Genomic DNA, 19,144 nt, shown 5'->3' with positions numbered 1-19,144 from the left:
CTCGATCGCAGGCCGTTTTCTTCGGGTCCTCTAATTATTTATAATAATATATGCATGGCAAATACGTAACTGAAATCTACCTTTAATCAGACACCAAATAGGATTGATCAAAGTCTCGATCTTCACTTCACTCCCCATTTCCAGACCCGCAAGTTCTGGCAATACTGTGGATGCTTGGGCGACTTCTGGAAACTGGTCACTTTTTACTTGCAGAATTAACTTTTTGAAATCCATGCTGTGCTGCGGATCGCATTCAGCTGCGCTATTGAAGGAGACTGTCTGTCAACTGGCTGCATTGGTATAGTGAAGCATCTACGCAGGTGATTAATATAATCCCCTAAACACCACCATGATGGTTGCAAAGCTGCATTAATACAGCAATCACTAATTCTCATGAATTTAAGTGAGGATTAAAAATAAGAACAGAAAGTAATTATCGTTTAATCATGTTTTATGTTAAACAGAAACAAAAATGAATAACAATAAAATATTAAGTTTTCGCTGGCGTATATTTTTAATACAGATCATTTTACAGTTAAGAGTTTTAGAATTAGTTTTGCAGTTTATTTTGGAGCGGCTCAAAATATGTTTGTATATGTCTATGAGGAAGAGGAGTTCATAACATTTGGGCTTAATTTAATTAAGCTATGACTTTGCTAATATCAAATCTGCATGTTACTCAACCCAAATGTGATAAACTAAATGGTTCTGAAGCACCACCTAAACAACAATTATATAACTTCAGTCCGCAAAGTGCGGAAACAAGCGTTTTGAGATGAGTAGACACGATTTTGTGGAGAAGGTAGATCTACTTGTTTCAGTGCTGCTAATATACATATATTAGTCCAGGAGTAGCTTTGAAGATCAATTCTTGTCTCCAGTTGGCTCATCAGGGCTACAAAATTGGGAATTTTAGCAATGCTGGCTACTGATTTAGAACGAACAATAAATACTTTTTGCTGTCTTTGATGGGTGTCGTCTGGTCTTCTTCTTGAGCAGTGGTAGTAGTGGTTTCAGCAGTGGAATCTGCTTTCTTGTGCGCGTCACGCTGGGCCGCTGTATTTTCAACCCAAGCAAAGTGAAATAGTTTGTTTTTAGCGACTCTCAACTTACCACGTTGTGGAATGGGTTTAATCAGATCTTTGAAGTAGACGGATCCTCCGATCGGGGGATACACTCCAGGTTGCGAGGTTGAAGCAGCGGCTGAGGCACCTTCATCGTGTTTTGGCAACAAGGTGGCGGATGAGTCCTGTTGTGGAATGGCGTGCGAATCGCTGATAGTACAAAACGTTAACTTCTACTGACAGCAACCAAAATTTAAGTTACTCTCTCGCAGCTGCAGATGAGCTCGTGTCATCATCACTGGCTAGCTCAAGTTGCTTCACATACGACAAATAAGCGTTCAGGTGAGCCTGCAATGCGATTCAAAAAAATGGTTCTTCATGATAAAACTTTCTTAACTTAGCACAAGTTGGGAAGTAAAAACCACACAGCAAAAATTATGTTAGTGACACAAATCTAAGCTAACTGATATGCATCATCTGCCAAAAATTTTTAAGTCCAAGGCAACAAACTTAACTTTTACTATTGTTTAGCAAAGAGTAAACTACTATACATAGTAAGTTTTAAAGTAATTTTTATTACATTAAGGAAAGTTCAAAGCATCATATTTGTATACCTGAGTTGTGGGGCTCAAGCTTCTTGTTTGGGATGAGCTAGAAACAGTCGAGGCAGCAGCTGCAGCAGTGCTGTGTCTGCAGGGCTGGCGAGAATCAGATCGACTCTTGCTTGCTAGTGAATTTTCAATTAATTATTTATTTCCCTCTATTTCAGTAACAAAGTTTACATTTTTGGGTGAGAGATCGTATTTCGTCAATTTGCGGCAAATGAGGCTCAGATCTAGGTGACATTGGCATAAATGCGCTTTGGCGAGAAGGGAGATTGTTGTTGCTGTTGCTACTGCTGCTGCTGCTTGAAACGCCGAGTGAAGCCATGTCCAGTTGCAGAGTGTCCAAGACACTGCTGGCAGTGGCCAGCGGCTGCCGGCTGAGCCTTCGGGGTTTGAACCAAGCGCCCGCGACATTCAGACCTGGCAATTTGAGTTATTACAACCCGATGTCACAACTTTGAATCCACTGCTTGCCAGATGGATTACTGATGCTTGGTCGCTTCCAAGATGGATCAGCACCTGTGCCACTGGCGCTGGATGAGTTCCGTTCTCTGTCTTGCAACTCAAATAAGTGCAGTAGCATCAGTTCTTCCCCAAGACTAGATGAATCAACAACAGAGGGTCTGGAAGGAATAATTTTCAGTATGAATTGATGGTGATGTGGAAAAATTGAAGAGCTAAAATTAAAACAGAAAGAGACAAGTTTTTATCCTCAATTTTGCTGCCGCTTAACTTTGTATACTAATGGAATTTTATCTTTTTAAAGGTAGTTGAACTCACTCAAAAGATTCAGCACTAGCTGCCAGGAAGTCTGGAAACCGAAGCTGCCTTGTGATTGAGAATTCCACATCGTTATCACCTTGAAATAAAAAATATGGTTTAAAATCCGAAATAAAGTTGATCTAATTTCCAGTTTTCACCAAATTTATACAATCTCAGTAAAATTCAGCTGGTGAAAAAAACCTTTAACGTGCAATTAAAAAAATAATTGGCTGAGACAAGAGAAAATAATTTACCCGACATTGCTTCGACGTCAATATCATTCTCATCATTTGATACTTCATCAAGAACAGGTCTCCTTCTCCTCACAGTGCCCATTTCAATGGAATCAGAATCCTTCATTGAGTTGCTTATCTCGCTGTCGCTATCGCTGCTGACAGATGGATTGCGCACCCTCCGCAGCGTCCTAACAGGCGAGGATTCTGCAGAAGTGTCAGTTCCGACGTCCACGGCCCGGGGCAGAGTTTGCTGAGAGGGCGACGGGAACCCAGGGGGCAACTGGAGGGTCGGCGTGGTTGTGAGGGAGACTGACTTTGGGTTGGCTGCGGTGGCCAGCTCTGAGGTGTTGGCCAAAGGGGGCTCGCTGCTGATGCTCAGCGCTCTGGTCACGTTCACTGGTGAAGAGTTGGACGAGTTGTTGACTGTCGCGTTGCCTCCATTCCGCAACATTGACACTTGCTGGAAAAAAAATATCAAGGATAACGGTTTTAACCAAGCGATAAAGAGTTTATGACGTGTATATTTCATAAAGTCCATGACAAATGACCAAAACAGATTTCAACAAATTAAATACAAATTACAAAATTTCAAAATGACACTAACCTCTTTTAACGTACTGATTTGACTGACATATTGGGACTGAACGGTGAGCAGCTGCCCAATGTACCACTGTTGGTCCCTGCACCTTTGAAAGAATGTGGGCGGCCTCACTTGGAAGCGCAGGATTAAGGTGTCGAGGCTTGTATTCAGGTAGCCTTCACTTGCAAGAAGATCTAGACGGAAGAAGCGGTTGTAGCCCCAGCACTCACCCACCTCAAAGTCGGAGGCGAATTCACGGATAATATTTTTGCTGTTGTCTCTTGAGCCTTGATGGACCATTTCAACTCGGTACTCGTACCTTTGAAAAAATTTAATTCAGATAATCAGGAAAATATCAATGGAGATTTAACCCACTTGGATGTTTCAGGTAAACCAGAAGCAAGCTCAAGGAAAACAGACAGGTATGTGCCCCTGACAACTCCATTTCCATCAGGATACACCTTCAATTTCCAGCACAAACCATTGACAAAGAGAGGTGGTGAATAAACAGGGTCGGCCTTGTGCTGCAGCTGACTGAAATTCTGCAGAATAAAGTTGCTGCTGTCGTAATTTGGCACAATTTCACTGCAATCACAAATCAATTAATGAGTAATCCAATTTAGAAATCTAGAATTGCACCTTTGAAAATCTGCTGGAACAGGCGCAGTGACAAAGCTAGTGGTCGGTTTCCTTCTCACGGCATGCAGTTTTCGAGTCAGCTCGCCACTCCTTCTGATGAGCTCACTTCTAGAGCAGGTGTGCAGTTGCCTGTCAACCTCATAGAGCAGGGCTTCCAGCTGTTCAGTCTCCTGGATCAGCGCCGTCTTCTGCCCCATCAGTGTCATCAACTTGGCCTTGAGGTGCGAATCAAGTCGAGCTATCATCTGTTCAACAGCATTCCTGATTTCCCTGACGCGTTCATCCTTGGCTGCTCTCACTGACTCGACATTTCCTTCCTGCAATAAACTAAGAATCATGTAAAACAATGGATAACTTTTTTTCTTACCACTTCTTGGACAAGTCCTATCAGCTCCATTAGTCGCCGACGCAGCTGGTAAACTTCATCTTTGATTTGGGAAATGTGCTGTTCGTACACCTCCTCTAGAGGCTTGAAAGTGTGTCCCGAGTGAGTGCCACCCCAAAGAGCACACTGGTGGCAAATACACCTTTGACACGTCCAGCAGTACACTGACAGCTTCTCCTGGTGACTTTCGCAGCGGCTGACATTAGGGGAAATTTGTTTTAAAGTCCAAAACATAAGCATAGATCTAAATTAGCTACCTGTCTTTGTCGACGTTGTCCGTGCCATCAGTGTTGGCAGCACCCATGGCCTGCAGACTGTCCAGCTGCTGAGTGACATCCTCAACCCAACGACAGTTGACCAGCTCATGCAAGTGCAATGACGCTCGGCAGTGAGGACACTGCGACCTGGTCTCCGTGAGCCATCTTCGAATGCAAAGGTAACAACACAGTTTGGAGCAGTGCGGACACAGGTGAGCGTCGCGCAGCTTTTCCATGCAAATGAAGCAGCGAAAAACCTCTGCCAGCGACTGCGAAGGAAGATTCAGGGTTGTTACTCAGGGCAGAGGGGATGGCATGTTCGCGTTACGTACCTCGACACTGTTCTCATCCTGCTTCCTGCTAGACGAGTGACCTTTTTCTCGGATTCCTGCCATATTGCAAAGACTGAGGTTCAACAGAAGAAATTCAAGAGAGGAGTCGCGAGAATATAATCATGGCTTAACGATTTTTAGCTGAAAGGTTGGAATTCACAACAGCATTATGAATAATTATTCAGTTCTCAGACTAAAAAGTGAAGAATATTTCTCCTTGCTCCATTGTTGTTATTGGTTGTCAAGTAGTAGTGTCAAAATCTGGGATGGGATCGTCGTCCTATGCTAGCTAAGCGAGCGCAGAGCCATCTTCACGTAGGTCAACAAAAACAGGTTTGCCCTTTAAAAATCCAATTAAAATCCCTGATTGTATTTTATATAATTCATTAATTATCAATCACAAGATTATGAATTTTGTTTAATAAAACTTAAATCGCTCAATCGTTTCATCAATCTAGAGGCAAGAGAGTCTGTGTTTTTTCAATGAACAATGAATGATGTTTTCCGACCTTAACGAGGCCACGCCTCTTAAAAGTTTAGCGCCTGCAGCGCCGTGATTGCTATATTTTCAAAACTAAACAAACCAAGCGTTTGTTCTCAATCATATGATTCAACGGCAGCTGCCCAAGCCGGCTCTTCCGTTGAAACTTTCAAATTTTCGTCATTGATTTTTACCATGACAGACAGAGGATCACCGAAAGCAAGTGGTTCCTCCAACGTCGAGGAAGCTGACACGAGCGGTGGAGTTACCATTGAGGATGAGGAGGTTATAGATCCTGCGGACGACAGCCAGGGGGACACGTGCAGAGAGTCGCCAAACTCTAAGAAAGTGAAGCCAAAGTCTAAATCTTACTTTGTTGACAGGATACTCTTGGAGAGGATTTGTAGGGTTTGTATGATGATCAAGTAAATTTTCATTGTGTAATGTTGCTTCAAATTTTCTCAGTATGTGCGGAAACTTCAGCAGAATGGAGACGATAGAACGATTCATGTAAATGATGTCATCAATTATTTGATTCGAGCGTACCCTGAGTATGAGAGGAAAAAGAAAGACATTTTCAGACGAGCCGTTGAGTCGGGTATGTATGCTTTCTAATTCTAATCCTTGAAATGCGTTTAATGTTGATAATAATTTCAGCTTTGAAATCAATTCTGGAAAATCTAACTGAAGAAAGCAGTGACTCTGACATTGAGGCAGCGGAGGATGATGGAAGCCCAGAGGCAGTTATTGCCGAGGCTAATAAGGTACCCTGTTTCCTGTTCTATCTGCTTTGCTTTAATGCGATAAATTATCCATGTGTTCTAGAAGTGCTCCAATAGCATGTTGGACCAACTATATTTGAAGAAAGCTCAAGCCAGGTAAGGATGAGATAAAATAACATTTTCTTTGGTACTCATAATATAATTCATGCAGAAATGAGAGCAAGGTGCAAGAGCTGATAGACATCACAAGTTCAGAAGATGAAAGCCCTCCGAGGTCTATTTTTGCTCCTCTAGCAGAGCCTCCAAGAGTGAGCATCATCAGAAACACAGTTGCGCCTCCTGGAAAACCTGCTGTTGCTCAATCATCTCAGAAAGTGTCTCAGGTATAGCTTATCTGGCATCCAAGCTAGACAATATGCACAATATGTTAATGTACTTTTCCAGGTACCAAATGCATCCTCAAGTGCTTCAAAGAAGCGTAAAAGCCCTCTTGATGAAAGCAGCTCTGCGTCTCAAAAGGCTTCAAATCCTTCTAAAAGGAAAAAAATTGCTAATGAAGCAAAGGTTTCAACTGTGACGTTTAATGATGTTGGTGGCAACGAGAACTGCCTGAAGGTATTCATTAAATAATGTAATGTCAAATTAATATAAACTCACTGGCGTATTACAGGAAGTGTGCCAACTGTTAGTTCACATCAAACACCCAGAAGTGTACAATCAGATTGGTGTGACTCCTCCAAGAGGGTTTTTGCTGCACGGTCCTCCAGGTTGTGGCAAAACTTTGCTCGCAAATGCCATCGCTGGGGTGAGTCAACCTCATTAAAATATAGTTCTTGATTTTTGTGTCTTGATATATGTATAATAGGAGCTAGGCATCCCGCTGATGAAAGTTGCTGCCACTGAGCTCGTGGCTGGTCTTTCTGGAGAGTCTGAGGAGCGCATACGAGAGTTGTTCGAGAACGCCAAAGCCATGTCTCCTTGTGTTCTGTTCCTGGACGAAATTGATGCCATTGCTCCTCACAGAGCAAACGCCCAAAGAGAAATGGAGAGACGGATTGTTGCGCAGCTTCTTATGTCCATGGATGGTATGCTTGTATATTATGTAAAAGCCTCAGCAGAGTAGAAAATTCGTTGGTATATCACTATGTCCCCCTTTTTTTATGAGAAAAATTCACGAGTTTCACTAACATTTTATTAAAGGGAGAAAATCTTATATTCTCATTGATTTTTTCGTATTTTATTAATAATCGTGACTAACTGAAGAATTTTGACAGAGCTATCATCGAGTGATGGGCAGGTGATTGTAGTTGGAGCCACAAACAGACCTGACTCGCTGGATCCTGCTTTGCGCAGAGCTGGCAGATTTGATCGAGAGGTTTCTTTGGGAATTCCAAACGAAAAGGCACGAATCAGCATTTTGAATGTGCTTTGTGCCAAGTTGCGTTTCTCGCCTGACTTGAGCATGGAAGAACTGGGGAAACTCACTCCAGGATTTGTGGGTGCGGATTTGAATTCCTTGGCGCGAGAAGCAGCCATGGCTGCGGTCAACAGGTAATTAATGTTTCTCCTTTGAGAAAGATAATTTTGGTCTTTTCATATGAGTTAGTTGCTACTTTGTTTAGGTTAACTCTCTCATGTAAGTTTGAACAAGAGAAAATCAAACCATCAAACCTAATGAATGGTTGGGCCGAGGGTATGGGTTTGCCTTCAAGGCACTTCTGTGAATTTGATGAGTTGTAATGGCTCAATTCAAGTGTCAATATTTATTTAAAATTAAGCTTGGACCACAAATTTTTGGCAATCGATTTAAAAATAATCAACATTCCACTATAAAACCAGACTCCCAGTTTCCTCTGCAGGTTGCTGAACTGTGGAAATTTGATTTTTAGGTGAAGTGACCTGATGAGGCTAAAATACACTTGTTCATTATAAGATTATTTTTGCTCCTCAAAAATAGCTTTCCATTTTTAGATAAGAATTATTTTGGGTATAATTAAACCTCTTGAATTGCGTCCACTTAAATACTCTGATAAACAATTGTGTTCTGTCCAAGGCCTTTTATGTCTGTAGGGGAATATCATAAAAAACCTAACTGTTATAAACTTCAATTAGCTGAAATTACCAGATATCCGGAATTAGTAAAATCAAAAGCTCTATGTCTGTTCGCAGAACCGCTTGCTAACAAATTTTTTCTGTCAAAGATAATCAATGCGTGAAAATGACTTGCGATTTTCCCATCAACAGATTACTATTTTCACTGAAAGGACAAGCAAAGTCTACTGCTTCTACCTCAAAATCAGATGACCCTGCTCCGACTGAAAATGGATTAGAACATCCTGAAGAATGCGGAGAGAAAAAGCTGAACAAACTCACTCTGGAAGACTTAGTGGAGTGGTTGAAGGACAAACCGCCGCTTACTCCAGAGCAGCTGGCCAAGCTGCAGATAGAGCGGCAAGATTTCATTGTGGCCTTGAAGAAGGTCCAGCCCTCAGCCAAGCGAGAGGGTTTTGCCACCGTTCCTGATGTCACGTGGAATGATATTGGCTCTCTCAAGGACATCAGAGAGGAGCTGAAAATGACAGTTTTGGTACACGATCTATATAGTTCATGAGGAATAAGATTATAATTTTGTAATTCAGGCTCCAGTTCAATTTTCTGAAGAGTTTGAAAAGCTCGGATTGTCAACCCCAGCTGGTGTCTTATTATGCGGCCCACCAGGCTGCGGAAAAACTTTGCTGGCAAAGGCAGTTGCCAATGAAGCGGGCATCAATTTCATCTCAGTCAAAGGGCCTGAATTGCTGAATATGGTGAGTATTTTTTGATGGTATTTTGCATTTTTATTTTATTAAATTCATTTATCATTTCCAGTATGTTGGTGAGAGTGAAAGGGCGGTCCGCCAGTGTTTCCAGAGGGCGAAAAACTCTGCTCCATGTGTAATATTTTTTGACGAACTCGACTCGCTTTGCCCAAAACGATCAGAATCTGGAGAAGTAAGCGTGAACTCCCCTAAACGCCATTGTATTTACCTGTTATTACATTGATTTTTTCAGGGAGGTGCCTCAATGCGAGTAGTAAATCAAATGCTGACAGAAATGGACGGCATTGAAGGCAGACAAGGCGTGTTTCTGATGGCGGCCACCAACAGACCAGACATTGTCGATCCTGCGGTTTTGCGACCTGGTCGATTAGACAAAATTTTGTATGTGGGCTTGCCTGATGAGGATGACAGAATCGACATCCTCAAGGCCCTGACAAAGGTGAGAACTTATTATGCTCCATGGATCTGCGATCTAGTATTTTCATGCAGAACGGAACACGCCCTCCATTGTCTGATGATGTCTCGTTGGAAGAGCTGGGCAAAGACGACAACACGGGTGGCTACACTGGTGCAGATCTGGCCGCCTTGGTGCGTGAGGCTAGTTTAGCGCTCGTCAAAGAGGCCACGTTAAATAAAAGCTCTGCCAAAGCTCTGCTGGTCGAGCAGAGGCACTTCCAGACTGCCGTACAAAAACTCAGGCCTTCAGTTTCAGACGCGGTATGTTAAAAGTCCTATAAATAGTTATTTTGGAACTTTAATCATTTTTTTTACTACAGGATAAAGTGCGCTACGAGCGGCTGAAGATCCTGTATGGACCAAAAAATTAATCATTTTAAGAAATAATGCCTTATCCTGAGAGATCAGTAGCCCTCAAGCTCTTATCTGGGCCAACCCAGTGACCTAGAGGATCTGTCAATATATATTTAGTTTGCTGGATGTAGCTTGTTAGATGTCATTTGAATGTTATCAAAAGATTTCTTTTGTAATGATAAAAATAAAATCATTGGTTTTAAAAAGAAACTATGAATCTATCAGTTCTTCTTTACCACTAATAAGACTTAGTTTGGCAGGCGCATATCATGCAAAATTTGCTCCTTTTCTCTGCATTGGTAGCGTATGCTTTGCTACAGACATGTGAGTAAAATATATAGATGCACTACTTGACTTGTCAAAATAGGCGATGCTCAAAGCTTCCGCCTATCTAACACCTTTCAGAGCAACATGATGCTTCAGCAAAGTCCAAAAAGGGCTCGAATTTGGGGGTATGGCCAAATTGGCGCCACGGTGCTAATTAGTTTTGAACAGTTCAGCGATTCAGTCACGATTGGAGGTATTTAAGCTGAACGCCAAAAGGGCATAAATAAGAAACATTTTAGGCAACGCTACGTGGTCTTTCATTATACCCGCGCACGTATCGGGAGGCCCGCACTCAATTTTGATAGAACACAATGCACGGGTGAGATTTTTGTAGACAATTTTCTTTATGAAAATAATTTCCACACACAGATAGGTCTCAAAGAGAGCGCGCTGTTGGAAAATGTATATTTTGGGGATATTTGGCTCTGTGCTGGCGAAGGAAACATGGAGCTCCCAATGAAAGATGTAAAAATTAAAATATTTTTGCTGTACTTTGAGAGATGCAATAAATAAATAAAGATTTTAGATTCCACGACTGAAATTGAGAACGTGATGCAATACAGTAGCAAAATCTGGACTGCGAAGCTCCAGCCGAGCACCGCAAGCAGAGAACTCAATGAACCTTATCCATACAATCAGGCTTGGAGCCAACTGAAGGCGGAAAACGTGCCTGAATTTTCTGCCCTGTGCTTGCTGTACGCGACCAGATTGCTGGACCAAGTGCCTGACCATCCGCCGATCGGGCTGATACAGGCGACGTACGCCAGTTCGAATATCGAAGGCTGGATTTCCACGCGGGTGATCGATGTGTGCAACACCACACAGAGCCCCGAGTAAGCACTAGTTCCCAATTTTCAAAGCTGTGTAAAATTCATGTGATTTTTCAATTAAGGCTGTAGTGGTCGGGTTAGTATCAATTTTTGTTATTTTTCTGGCCATGAGTTTCAGTGACTTGCTCATTAATCATATACACAAAGCCGCTTTGTAATGTGATATTATAAATTAACATTAAATTTTAAAATTGTGTTTTGCTACCTGTTATCAGGTAAATAAGATGAAATGAAAAGTCCTCTCCCTAAGTTGATTTTTGGAGAAAAAAATCTGTTGTAAAAGTTTCCTTCGGAAAATAACATACTGATAAGAACAAAATTAGAAATAAATCTCGAATGCGCTATTTAAAATATATTCACAAAAAAGTGGCGGAAAAATAATTAAACGGGATTGTATGAGAAAATCAATAACACTGCCTAAAATACAAACAGTTGCTATTTTTAGATTTGGACAAGGTCTGGTGGAAGAGAGCTCAATTTGGAACGCAATGATCCATCCCCTCACGTCTAATTCCATTAGAGGAGTTATCTGGCACCAAGGTATAAAATATATAGAAAAAAATAATAATACGTACGCACAACAAGCTATTCTGTAAATCCAGGCGAGAGCAACGTGCAGTACAACCTGCCTTACTATACGTGTCAGTTTAAAAATTTGACATTTGACTGGGCAGACACGTTCTTTGACGGAACAGTCCCAACGACTCCCGAGGGCTGGTATTTCCCATTTGGATTCGTGCAGGTGCTCTCGACAAATGAGAGAGTGAAAGCTGAGAGATGTGTAATTTTTTTATCGGATTTTTCCAGCTCGGCCCGATGGAAGGCGAAAATGATCAACTGGTGTCTGACCTCCGTTTGCACCAGACTTTTGATACGGAAGTGGCGCCGAATAACTTTAACAATGAAACATTTATGGCACCTGCTTACGACCTTTACGACCCTTCGTCTCCCTTTGGAAGGTGGAATGAAACTAATAATTTTGAAATTAATTTTTTTGAGTTGATTTTTTAGTGTCTACTTCCGTGACAAGCAAACGGTCGCAAGAAGACTTGCCCACTCTTTCGTGTTTCTTTACTACGACAGGTTCGACCTCGAATTCGTTGGGCCCATTGTAAGTTTAATTAAAAGCGGGGTTTTCTTCACGCGTGTAATAGTAATGATGGTCCGGTTGGAATATTAATTAAGATGGATTAATACTCCCTCTCTCAGACATGTTATTAATCATAATTTTCTTCCCTTTTATTTCAAATGAATTTTTTGCACCTTTCACAAAGATGCGCGATTAATAATGGTGTTTTGCCTTTCAGCCTTCCATTCGAAGAGATGATCTTACAATGTGCACAGTTACGTACAGCTGGCAGGTTCAGTTTAACGGACAAGCGGGTGACCCTTCAGGATTCTATGTATGTGCTAAAATTATTTTAAATTACATTTTTGCAGATCTGATTTGTTGCTATTTAATTGATGAATACATTTAAAGTGGTATTTTTAAATATTATCTTTTAGTTCAGACGGCTTGATGGTGTATGGGTGGAGGCACCCATTTACAACGTGACCTCTGACACATTGACCTATATGATCGAGGAAACTGCGACAGAAATGGCGTATGGGTGGTCAGCTAAGCCGTGCGACTACAAATCATGTCCCGTTTACTCCACCGACCGAGGACCTGATGGATTGCCGGCCATAATCATGTCATTCCCTTTGTTCAAGAGCCCTTAAATAATAATGTTGATACAGTGTATAAAGATGGAATGATTTAACAATAAATTTTGCTTCCAATTATGTCTTGAGAAGTTTGGAAAAAACGCTTTTACTCTTTTTCCCAAGCGAATGGAGCCAAAAAATAAGTCGCAAAAGGGATTTATTAGGAAAGTAAGTCTCCTTCTTAATCTTATTTACCAAGGAGAAAGTTTCTAAAAACAAAGTTTGTATCACTTCACAAAGTAAACGTGATACAATACAAGATTCGCAAAAATAGCACGCGCAGTCATTGCCAGACAGAGCCTTTAACAGAGCCGTTGCCTTGTATTCTGCTGTTATGAGAATGTCAACTTTGTAGGCATTTTTTATAAGTGTTTTTTCTTTTAATTTTGGCTCAGATTATTAACAGCTGGTTTGATTGCCTTGCCCACCGGTTCCTCAGAAAGTAGAGATTTACAAGTGACGAAGAAGCGAATCCACCCCATCGCCAACCAAAAGGTCAGAATAAGCTACCACACGCAAGAAGTTTGTCTTCTGCCGACCAAGTTAGCCATCGAGTTTTTGACTTCGGCACGTCTGAAAACGACGAATGTGACCATTGTTCAAACAATCTAACTCACAATCAGCATGGTTCGTACTTAGAAGCAAATCATCGCGGTAAAAGAGACGGCAAAAGCGATTGCTCTTTGTAATGAAATGAAATAAATTTGGAAAATTATAATAAATATAATTACGAAAAACATCGTAGGGAATATCACTCCTGCTATATGGTGTCTGAGAAATGTGGACTTACGCTCGAAGTTTGATTCAAATACTTAAATTATATACTCCGATGCGCCGGAAAAAAAAGAAAATAAAATTCCTCTTCAAAGCGAACCAGTCAGGTTTTAACGCCATTACAATCACATCAAAGTAGAAATAAGGAATGAATTTCCATTTTTGCAAAAAATGTTGTTGAAAAATGGTGTATATTTCAGGGGCAGTAAGTGATCGGATCGTGCTGCGAACGCACAAAAAGTACCAGCCGATGTCACTCTGTTTGCCGGGGAGTATCCACCTAGGGAAAAAGTTCAAAGCGTGTCTGATGGCGTACGTACAATGACGAAAAGAGGCAAGGAGGCGGAGCAAATTAAACGCAGGAAAAGTGCTCAGCGGCAGCATCGGAAGCAGGCCGTCGGACGACATCAGACTCATTTTAGAACAAAAAGACTCGATTCTGCTGAGGCAAAAGTGTCGTTGTTTCAACAACCACACATTGCTCAAGATCAGATATTGCGAGTTTGATTGAAGCGCAGAAGAGAAAATTGAACAATAAAAAGTTTTTCCTTTACGAAACTCAACACTAGTTGCGTTAACCAAACAATCTCGATAAATGTCAGCTAAATCTGAGCTGCAAGAGTTTGATTTACGACAGCTAAAGCAAAGTTGCTCTTTCGCGAAGTGCACGGCATACAAAGCAAAGTGTCGTAAAATGTGCACAACTGCAATTATTATTATTATTCGCCGGCAAGTTGGTGCTAAGCGAGCGTTCCGCAAGTTATGCAACCGGTTCAAGTTGCGTGCTGCACTGGAAGCAAACTTTACCATCAGTGCCTGCTGTGCCGCGGGGCGATAAATTATTACTTTATTCCAATTACGCTCTTGCGGCCGACCGATTTTTGTCGGACGGGCTTACAGTCTCGCCATACTATTAATTCAACTTATCTCGGACGAAAAATCGGGCTGTCACGGACTCTAAATAGATAAAAGCAACAGAGCTGATTTAAGTTTTCGAGAGCCATAAAATGGAAATGCTATATACACACACTTCAATTTTGCCATCATGCAAGTGCTGGTGATTTAGGGCCCCCCGAATCGCAGTCGGCCAAAGGTATAATATTGCCTTGTAAATTATGTATGCATAGGCAGAGTCAGCATTCGCCTCCGCCTCCGCCGCCGCGTCTCAATTTGCGCAGAGAGAGCGGTCCAAATTCGCAGCGAGAGATTATACACACAGGCAGGTGGATGAGGCGGCTGTGAGTGGAGGCGACGTGTCTCACGCGGACGTAATGCAGCAACACGCTTTACACGTGTAACGAGCAAGTTGCCTAACTAGCAAAGTGCTAGGCGCTTAAATGTATCCAGCCATGTGAAAATGCTGCTTCAAAGTTTAACACCTCGCCAACTTGCTTGCTCCGTGATTATTTCCAACTAAAGTAAAGCGTTGAGCCGAGTTAATATTATTTGCAAGAGAAAACGCGGCTCGCCGCAGGTCACATGGCGTTTGAATTAATTTAATTCCCGCTTTCCTATTTTTCCGCGCGCAGGAGGTGCAAAGCCGGGCGTCGTTCTTCGCGCCACTCGAAAAGGCTTGAGAGGCAATAAAAGTTAACCCGGTGGTGATGCGCCCCATATTCTTATCTCCGCCAGTTCAGCGTGGGCCGCGCGCCGAGTCAGATATGTAATCCATTTCTCATATTGCCTGCCGAGCGATTCCGAGTCTCACGTGTTCGCGCATGATATTGCTTTTTCGCCACGCACACTCACCCTCCGAGTCGGTGTTTTATTTCGTGGAACACGAGAATGCTCGCGCGCCGAGTGAAAAGTTTGCTGCATTGATATGACTGTGTTTGCCGTTAGGAAGGGTACACGTGTGAGAAAATGCTTTCTGTTCTCTCCAAAAAGGGGTGCGGAATGGGCTCCACTTGCTGACGGACACTACCGTGCCGTAGTTCTGGGTAAAATTTCAGTGAAATGTTTTTACTGCAACCAGTCACAAATTATTCAAGAAAAAAGTGGTGTCACAATGATTGTAGGTCTTTTCCCATCAAATTTTATTAAATCAATCTTTTGATGTCCGGAACTGATATTTTTAGTTAAAAATATAGGTTAAATTTATAATATTCCATTACATAAAATTTTTAACTGGCTGTGTTTGGGTATTTTATGTGTTCTCAATTTAAACTGTTTCCAATTACTTCCTCAAATATTGAATGAAATTAATAAAAAAAACATCTAATTATGTTGAAAATAACTAGTTTAAACTATTCTAGAATATCATTATTTGGTATACAAAGAGATTTTTAAACATTTTTAAGTGCTCAAACTTTATTATTTCATGTTATACCAAGGGATGGTTAAGTTGTTGGAAGTGGAACCCTTAAAATCTCTTTAATGCATCAGGGGGTGTCAAGACGAGTCGACCTGTATGCATTTTTTAGCAACCCAGACAGTTAGTATCCGAAATTTGTAGTTTTCGCAGTAGCTATTACGACAGAGAATGTAATTATAATCATAAATCAATTCTCGAGTTGTGTATTGATTCAAAATTAGATTTATTGCGGATCAGCAGGTTAGCTATGGTGTGTTACGTATTAGAGAACTTTGATGTATGTATAATGATCAAAATTGCACACCAGTCGACATGTCTTGACTTATCAACAAATGCGTGGTTTGAAGGTGATACAAACAAAATTTCATCACTCAAAATTCGTATTTTCGTATTGTTTTGTGGTGCAAATACGGGATTTGAAGTGGTAGCACTTCAAGACTCATTCAGTTTCCAATGGAAGGTCAAGACGAGAAAAATGGTTTCCGGTATTCGGAAAATCAGTGTCCCTTTAGAAGCCAAGATTTTGCTGTTACGTTTTTCAGAAACCCGAGACACCCTAACAAGTAATGTTTTTGCTGTTTTTATTTTATCAGTGTTCATTATTTATTTTTTTTAAATTTTGAGTTTTAATTAGAAAAAAATAATAGGCATTAGACTTTGTTGAAACTGAACACTTTCATCAGAGAAAAAATTATTTTACATGAAAATCGTGAGTTCAACATCGACCAAATTTTGTTAGTCTACAATCATATTAGACAACATTTTTTGAACTAAAAAATAAAGATTTTAAGAAATAAAAGAGTACCTGTTGAACCCCCCCCCCCAAAAAAAAATAATGTGACGTAAGTGTTTTGGAGCGATTGTATCCTGGAAGGAAAATGAAATATGCCCACGAAAAACAATCCCTGCATGAGCTCTATCCCTTATTAATAACTTTGTTAGAATCACAATAAAAGTTAGATATTGCGAAGAAGAAATGTAAGGATGTTTCTTCATCGGACGCTGTTCCATATTTTGAAAAATTTAATCTCAGCCAGGTGCAATCACAATTTCTTATCACCGTCCCACTTGTTGCCGACTGCGGTGTTGCACTAATCATTTAGCGCAATTCCACCGCGAAAGATAAATTACAGCCAGCGCATTTCTCGCTTGTTTCCGTGTGTTTTGATAGTGCTTTCCGGCCGCTTTTTATTTCCAGAAGCAGTAGCAACAACTCTCTCTCTCTCTCTCTCTCTCTCTCTCTTTCTCTCATAAATTGCAGAAAAGTTTAAATTAAATTTCAACCCCCGTTTGCATACGCGCCTGCATGATTGTAAACTTTAAGAGCAGCGGAAACAAACTTGTGGCGCGCTATGGATGAAAAATGCGAGTGAAAATTCGCTCGCGGCAGCTGTGCAAATTTCGCCGTGCCGCCGCCGCCGCCGCCCGCCGAAGCGCAGTCACGGGACATTTATTCATGCCGGCGCCCACGGTACAAGAAAGGGACGACGGAGGGAAAAGGGGTTGTTGCCGGGCTTTGCCAACGATTTATGTGCTCAAGATGGAGAAAATAGTTCTCGCGCTATTTCCCAACACCTACACTATCAAAGGAAATGGAACTGAGATATAAATCCTGCCGCTTTTAATATAAATCTTGTTCTTTTTTATGCCCGCCCGCCTTCAAACGAGCAGTTCTCTTCCTCGTTCGGCCGCCCATTATTTTCATTCTCTTTCGGCCTGCGTGCCAAATCGCACAGCTCGCTATTTTTTTTATCCGCGAGCTGTGATTAATCGCTGATAATTGCGTCAAAAGCAGGGATGTTTTGTTTATATTGCTCGCTTTGGCGGCGGCGGCGGCCGTCGAGTGTCCGTTCGGCCAGATAAAAAGGGACGTAAATTAAATAAAAGACACCGCGCCCGAAAGCTATTGAGAAAACCTAATCTTAATTGATGATTAATTGTACAAGTGCAAATGACTCGTGCTTGTACAAGTCGTGCAATTTACACGTACATGAATGAGCTGTAAATGTGATCGTATATTTACATTTAAAATCACTCACTCGATTAAAAGAGAAAGAATTTCCCACCGAGCTGTTTTCAACCACATTAACATCAAAATTTGTGACGCTAATGATCTGCGAGTTATGTATATTAGTCGATCAATCAAAATTCTTAATCTGGATTCAAAAGATCGCCAGGGATATGTGGCGTCGTTTTATTGCGTTCTCATAAAATCCGAATAGAAGTGTGCAGCGAGGAAGAAAAAGGAAAAGGCGTGAGACACGAAAGAGCCTGGGCATTTCGGACGCGGAGATTATCGACGTCGTAGCTACTGCTGCGTTGCCCAAAATAGGAATGCTATCCGCCGCACGCGGAATAATCAGCGCAGTTCAATCTCTTTTCGCCCAAGACGCTGACAGCGAATTAAGAGAACGAGCTGGCTAATTTATTCTCGTGGATTAAAATTTATGTGCACGTGCAAATTCGCTTAATATCTGCAGCATGGCTATTTGATAATCTCTCGCGCGGCCAAAGGAACTGCTCGCCTGGCAAAAAGGCTTCTGGTTTCTTTTTTTCTCTCATCTCTTTCCTTTTGGCTCTCGGCGAAACGAATATTTGATTTGTAAGTGCTCTCTCTAGTCTTCATTTCGTTCTACTAACTCTTGAGACTTTAATTTTCTGTGATTGGCTCAAGCTCTGCACTGATTAAACGAGAAATGGCCTTTCTGCTTATAATTACATTAGAATCTTTTTATTGACGAGCTCATAAAATGGTTTACTGCCGGTCCGATGCTATCGTGGCACGGCTGGAGATCGCGGAAAATAAACACAATAAATAGTGTCGCGAAATTTGGAGCTTTTGCCCGCCTGCAAGGCTGTAAACTTAATTTCGTGCCATTAAAACAGAAAAACTGTGTTTTCAGTTTTTTTGCTCCACTTTTACAATCCACGGTGGTGCGAATAAGTGTTGGTTCTGCGTGGAATGGCGTATTAGAATTATTACACTTAATTGATCAATCCCCGGCAGAACAGATTTCATTTGTGGCGTGATGGAATGCCGTGCGCCAGAATTATATATATTTTCTGGTTAAAATATAATTACGTTCCACACAAGGAGCTGTTTGTATTCAGCACCTGACCAAGGAGAGCTTTTCAAATTGCTTCAAATGACCGTCAATTATAGACGTGCTGTCCTCCGTTATTAAAAAGCTGTATCACAGTAGATCTATAGAGAAAGTAATTGTTTTAGAAACGGTTGTTTCTTTAAATTCGTGCAATTATATCGCATGCTTAGAGTCTATTCCAGATCCAGCAACATACAAATCACATACATGAAACAAAATTGATGAAAATATTAAGGAATGTTACAAAATTGAGATTTTTGAAGAAAAAGGAAAAAACAGAATATAAAATTCATTTAATAAAAATGAACAAACATATACAGTATATGGCTTTGCTCTTTGTCGTTTTTATCAGGAGTGGCTGAAAGTGAAAATAGATTCAAGATAAAATATTATCTG

The 19,144-nt window shown here is 41.2% G+C and overlaps 3 protein-coding genes across 4 annotated transcripts; 2 read left to right on the top strand and 1 right to left on the bottom strand.

Moving 5' to 3' along the window:
• Positions 1 to 425: 425 nt before the first annotated feature.
• On the bottom strand, positions 426 to 5,219 carry LOC135938432 (E3 ubiquitin-protein ligase TRIM37-like). Of its 2 annotated transcripts, none has more exons than XM_065482065.1 (15): positions 4,861 to 5,219; positions 4,529 to 4,797; positions 4,254 to 4,467; positions 3,887 to 4,203; positions 3,623 to 3,832; positions 3,272 to 3,566; positions 2,686 to 3,127; positions 2,450 to 2,528; positions 2,147 to 2,346; positions 1,847 to 2,092; positions 1,679 to 1,791; positions 1,327 to 1,412; positions 1,114 to 1,274; positions 954 to 1,056; positions 426 to 895 (listed from the first exon to the last, which is right to left on the bottom strand). In XM_065482065.1, the coding sequence occupies exons 1-15, from the start codon at positions 4,921 to 4,923 to the stop codon at positions 865 to 867; spliced, it is 2,829 nt and encodes a 942-aa protein (XP_065338137.1). In that variant the 5' UTR covers positions 4,924 to 5,219; the 3' UTR covers positions 426 to 864. The 2 variants fall into 2 exon arrangements, with proteins under 2 accessions (XP_065338137.1, XP_065338138.1); XM_065482066.1 differs by having other exon boundaries at positions 1,847 to 2,089; positions 2,144 to 2,292; positions 4,861 to 5,217.
• Positions 5,220 to 5,436: 217 nt separating this feature from the next.
• smid (nuclear valosin-containing protein-like smid) lies at positions 5,437 to 9,902 on the top strand. Its single transcript, XM_065482067.1, has 15 exons — positions 5,437 to 5,749; positions 5,807 to 5,939; positions 5,999 to 6,105; positions 6,167 to 6,219; positions 6,275 to 6,446; positions 6,508 to 6,678; positions 6,734 to 6,868; positions 6,929 to 7,148; positions 7,338 to 7,614; positions 8,308 to 8,650; positions 8,703 to 8,870; positions 8,932 to 9,054; positions 9,115 to 9,321; positions 9,372 to 9,599; positions 9,659 to 9,902. Exons 1-15 carry the CDS (start codon positions 5,537 to 5,539, stop codon positions 9,707 to 9,709), a joined length of 2,601 nt encoding a protein of 866 aa, XP_065338139.1. The 5' UTR covers positions 5,437 to 5,536; the 3' UTR covers positions 9,710 to 9,902.
• A 23-nt stretch (positions 9,903 to 9,925) lies between these two features.
• Positions 9,926 to 12,628, top strand: LOC135938437 (sialate O-acetylesterase-like). The gene is made up of 11 exons (XM_065482070.1): positions 9,926 to 10,016; positions 10,060 to 10,212; positions 10,259 to 10,338; positions 10,389 to 10,484; positions 10,539 to 10,852; positions 11,295 to 11,389; positions 11,452 to 11,591; positions 11,657 to 11,808; positions 11,861 to 11,960; positions 12,157 to 12,252; positions 12,356 to 12,628. The coding sequence occupies exons 1-11, from the start codon at positions 9,962 to 9,964 to the stop codon at positions 12,569 to 12,571; spliced, it is 1,497 nt and encodes a 498-aa protein (XP_065338142.1). The 5' UTR covers positions 9,926 to 9,961; the 3' UTR covers positions 12,572 to 12,628.
• The last annotated feature ends 6,516 nt before the right edge of the window (positions 12,629 to 19,144 follow it).

The sequence above is a fragment of the Cloeon dipterum genome, chromosome 3, assembly GCF_949628265.1.
Source record: "Cloeon dipterum chromosome 3, ieCloDipt1.1, whole genome shotgun sequence".
Lineage (NCBI taxonomy): Eukaryota > Metazoa > Arthropoda > Insecta > Ephemeroptera > Baetidae > Cloeon > Cloeon dipterum.
The sequence above is the reverse complement of the archived record's forward strand: the minus strand, read 5'-3'. Positions and strand labels throughout refer to the sequence as shown.